The sequence below is a fragment of the Gossypium hirsutum genome, chromosome D08 (genome assembly GCF_007990345.1).
Source record: "Gossypium hirsutum isolate 1008001.06 chromosome D08, Gossypium_hirsutum_v2.1, whole genome shotgun sequence".
In the NCBI taxonomy this organism is placed as follows: domain Eukaryota; kingdom Viridiplantae; phylum Streptophyta; class Magnoliopsida; order Malvales; family Malvaceae; genus Gossypium; species Gossypium hirsutum.
Window position 1 is genome coordinate 51794553 of NC_053444.1, and position 5033 is coordinate 51799585.

Sequence of the window (5033 nt, forward strand, 5' to 3'; positions counted from 1 at the left end):
AAAAACTTTCAAGTGTTAATATATATTAAAGACAATAATTCATATTGTTAATATATACTTTGCCCTTTTGAGTTTGATCATTTGTACTTAGTTGCTATTGACCTTTTTTTTCTAGACCTAACTGATACTTAAATTTGAAATTTGTCATTCACTTTGATACATGTGTTGCAATATCGTTAGATTGTAACGTGATACTAATAACCAATTATTCAATGACGCGTGATAAGCATTAACAAAAAATAATAATAATAAAAACTTTTAAAATATATAAATCTATAAAAAATTATTTCACGAATGATTTGGTAATTTTATATAATTTACCAAAATTCTACTTAAACAAAAAAATCCCTCCAAAAATCATTACTACAATCACTAAAAATAATAAATTATCGTCGTCATCAACTTCTATTTCTTTTTTTAACCAGCAGCACCAGCCAAGGCTCAGCCTTTTTCAATGGTGGTGGCGCTTCCATACCATTTTCCTTCCACCGGTTCCAGCTGCGATACGAGTCTGGACCCTCTCGAACTCCGAGAATCGACAGGGAATGGTGATACCTCCTTGGTGGCTAAACCCATACTCCTCTTCGGCTTCCCTTAATAGCTCGCCAAACAAAGGGTGGTTAAAATAAATAACCGGCACCAAAACTCTATGGTAATCGCCGTCTTTTTGGCCGATATAGATGGCCAAGTGTCCTTTCGGAACTTCCGTAAGCTTCTCGTTGATTGGGTCTTGACCAATAGGAACGTAACCCAACCCGGGCTTTGATGAGCATATAGATTTAGCCCTTTTTGTCAAGCATTGACCCCAGCTAATGAGCTTCGAGAAAGACTTGGACTTACAAAACGATTTTGATTCTGATTGTGTCAGGCGACAGTACCCACGTGGGTGCCGAGCTTTGCGAATGAACCACCTCGAGATCCGGACCAACCGTTTTCCGATCTTGAAACCTCTTATCTTTCTCATCAGTTGTGTCTGGTAGTAGTCGGGACAACGTCAATAAAGAGGCTTTTGGCTCTGTTTTTTTTCTTTTGGAGCGTAGAAGAAACAGGACAGAAAAGGGGTATTGTTGTTTTAGGAAAAGGGCCAAGGATCAGCTATGGACATAGCAAGGCGAAAGAGTGTAAGGCAGACTTCAGAGAGAGAAGTTGGGATATTTGACATCGTTACGCCTCTTACCAACCGAGTATTTCATTCGGAACCTGACATAAAATTCCTAGCCTTGTATTGTTTTGTCTTTTGTTTCTCTGTAGAACTAAACTCAAGAGCGGAGATAATAGGGGTAGAGTAAGGGGAGATAATGAAAGACCTGACTATAAATAAATACACAAAGCAAAGAAAAGTCAAAGAGGTTGAAAAAAATGAAAGTGGGAGAGGTTTAATCATAAAATAATAATCCATGAAAAATCTTTATCTTTTAAAATGAATTTCTATGTTTTTAATTATATATTAAATTATTGTTTTGAAAAGACTTACCGACCTTGAAAGCAACAATTATTCTTTTTAAAATTAGAATAAAATATTAAATTAAAAACAATGAATGCTTTGAAATGAAGTGGTGAGGAAAATTGACGTTTACTTTTCGTCCTAACCCATTTCACACAACACATTCAATTATAAACTAAATTGCAACTTCCAACCCAGAGTTTTTTAATGCATGAAGTGGGGATTGTATGCTCTCGTCTTGTCTGAAAAACAGAAAAGACATTCTTGGCTGTTTTTTTTACGTACGGAGGCCTGTACCTGCACCTTCTGCATCTACCTCTTGGCTGCTTCCAAGGGACATTATACGTATTGTACGATATACACAAACTTTGATTACATCAAAAACCTTGACTTTCATATATCCCGCAAATTTTTAAAAAAAGCTATTCTTTTTCAAAATTTACGGAAATGGGCCATTTATATAATTATTTATCGGAATGATCCGTTTTTCGCGAAACCGCGTCTACGTCAACGCGATGTCAGGGTACGCGCCAGGAAATCGCGTCCACGTAAGCACAATTTTTTTGAATCAATTAATTCTTCAATATTACATCAATAGCAGCAAGTACAAAAAAGATTTAAAATTGTTACTAACAAGATTTGAACCAAGGTTCTAAGGGAAAAGAGCAAGCAACTTAACCAACTAAGCTAAACTAATTAATTAACATATTATAAAAATACTGTTATTATCTCACTACACCAAAACAGGCTTTTAGCGGCGTTTTTAGCGGCGTTTGGATAAAAAACGCCGCTAATGATCGATCATTAGCGGCCATTACGAAAAACGCCACTAAAAAAAGCATTAGCGGCGTTTTTGAGCAAAGCGCCGCAAATAACCTAAGCCCAACGACGCCGTTTTCTGAGCTTTCGGGAATTTAGCGATGTTTTTGGTAAAGCGCCGCAAAAAACCCAAGCCCAACGATGCCGTTTTCTGAACTTTCAGAGATTTAGCGGCGTTTTTCGTAAAGCGTCGCTAAAGGTAAGCAATAGCGGCGTTTCCTATAAAAACGCCGCAAAAAATAAATCAATTTATAAAAAAATAAAAAAATTTTAGAATAGCAAAGCGGCGTCGTTTTGTTCAAAATGAAAAAATTTTGCGGCGCTTTATATGAAGCGCCGCTAAAGGTAAGCAATAGCGGCGTTTCCTATAAAAACGCCGCAAAAAATAAATCAATTTATAAAAAAATAAAAAAAATTTAGAATAGCAAAATGGCGTCGTTTTGTTCAAAATGAAAAAATTTTGCGGCGCTTTATAAGAAGCGCCGCTAAGCAATAGCGGCGTTTCCTATAAAAACGCCGCAAAAAATAAATCAATTTATAAAAAAAATAAAAAAATTTTAGAATAGCAAAACGGCGTCGTTTTGTTCAAAATGAAAAAATTTTGCGGCGCTTTATAAGAAGCGCCGCTAAAGGTAAGCAATAGCGGCGTTTTTATAAATAAATCAACTTATAAAAAAATAAAAAATTGTTAGAATAGCAAAACGGCGTCGTTTTTTTCAAAATGAAAAAATTTTGCGGCGCTTTATAAGAAGCGCCGCTAAAGGTAAGCAATAGCGACGTTTCCTATATAAACGCCGCAAAAAATAAATCAATTTATAAAAAAAAATTAGAATAGCAAAACGGCGTCGTTTTGTTCAAAATAAAAAAATTTTGCGGCGCTTTATAAGAAGCGCCGCTAAAGGTAAGCAATAGCGGCGTTTTCTATAAAAACGCCGCAAAAAATAAATCAATTTATAAAAAATTTCCCAAATTTTTTATGCGTTTTTATCCCAAAATTCCCCTGAAACCCCTAAATTTTCTCCCCTAAAATTGGTATCCTCAAAACACCTGAGTGTTTCTCTCTTCCACCACCGTCTTCATCATGAATTAATTACCATTTAATCGTAAAAGAGATAGTATTAATTTTAAAATATTGAATTAATTACTATTTAATTTGTTTATTTATATTAATTAAAATTCAAGTTAATTTTAAATAAATATTTGTTATAAATGGATTAATTTGAAATAATGACACGTAGAAATAAATTGAAATAAAAAACATGGAAAAATATTTGTTAAAAATAGAAAAATTAAAATACTATTACTAAGCCATAATTTTAAAATTTTTTGTGTACATGACTGATTGATTTTTAATTTATATACTAAATAATTTCAAATATAATTGTAAGAGATAAGATAGTATTAATTTTAAAATATTTAATTTAATTATCATTATAGTTTAGGGTTTAATAAATATGGTTTAGGGTATAGATATGGTTAATTTAGGATTTAAGATTGGTTTAGGAGTTACAATTTTAAGTTTTATAGATTATGGAATTAGGGATTATGGATTAGAGATTTTGATTTAAGGGTTAATGTGATTTAAGGTTTATGGGTTAAGGGTTAGGGGTTAAGGGTTAGGTTAGGGGTTAGATGTTAAGAGTTAGGGATTTAGGGCTTAGAAATTTGGTGTTAAGTTAGAGTTTAGGGTTTAGAATAATTAGTGTATTTTAATTATATATTAAATAAGGTTTAGGGGTTAGGGGTTAAGGGTTATGGATTTAGGATCGGGTTATGGTTTAGGGTTTAGATTAACTAGTGTTTTCTAATTTATATATTAATTAATTTCTTATATAATTGTAAAAGAGATAATATTAATTTGGTTCTTCAAAATCGTGTGAAGATTTGGTTTATGGATTATGGGTTTAAAGGTTAGGATTTAAGGTTTAGGGGTTAGTGGTTAAGGGTTAGGGGTTAAGAGTTAGGGATTTAGGGGTTAGGACTTAAGGATTCAAGGGTCGGGTTAGGGTTTAAATTATGTAATTGTAAAAGATGTATAATTTAGGGTTTAAATTATGCCTTGAGAGAGATAAACTTAAAATTTATATCATTTCAATGGTTAATTTAGGGTTTAATAAGGTTAAGGATTTGTAATTTTATACAATTAATTAATGCTTTTATATTTTAAAAAAATTGAATCTAAACCATTTGATATATTTAGGTATAATTAATAAATAAGTTTAAAAAAAAGTAATAGATTGCTATGGATAATTTAGGTATAATTATTAATTTTGGAGAGGACCAAATTATAAGAAATAAAATTAAAATACAAAAATAAAAATGAAATAAAAACATTAAAATTTTTAATTTTATCTAATTTTTATAAATATTACTTAAAAAACTAAAATTTATAATTTTATCTAATTTTTATAAATATTACTTAAACAAAACTATGCATTAAAATTTCCCAAAATGGCGTTGTTTCAATAGAAGAATTTAATTTATTAGTGGTGTTTCCACGAAAAACGCCGCAAAAAATTCCTAATAATATAGACAAAACGGTGTAGTTTTTGGCTGCGAATTTAATTTCTTTAACGGCGCTAAGAAAAAAACGCCACTAAAAATGAGCATTACCGGCGCTATAATAAAAACGCCGCAAAGTTTCGTTGTAGTTTAAACAAAATGTTGTCGTTTTGTCTTGCACAATAACGACATTAGTGGCGCTAGGGTCAAAAACGCCGCAAGTTTTCATTCTGGTTGAAATATTTATTCCCCTCCAAATTTATTCCCC

The 5033-nt window shown here is 31.9% G+C and overlaps 1 protein-coding gene across 1 annotated transcript; it reads right to left on the reverse strand.

The window, feature by feature from the left end:
* Positions 1-237: 237 nt before the first annotated feature.
* On the reverse strand, positions 238-1301 carry LOC107900838 (auxin-responsive protein SAUR36). Its single transcript, XM_016826570.2, has one exon. The coding sequence runs from the start codon at positions 962-964 to the stop codon at positions 452-454; it is 513 nt and encodes a 170-aa protein (XP_016682059.1). The 5' UTR covers positions 965-1301; the 3' UTR covers positions 238-451.
* Positions 1302-5033: the final 3732 nt, after the last annotated feature.

What these genes read in the sequence shown, in the direction of transcription:
- LOC107900838 (XM_016826570.2), bottom strand. Translation starts at nt 964, where the DNA reads ATGAGAAAGATAAGAGGTTTCAAGATCGGAAAACGGTTGGTCCGGATC.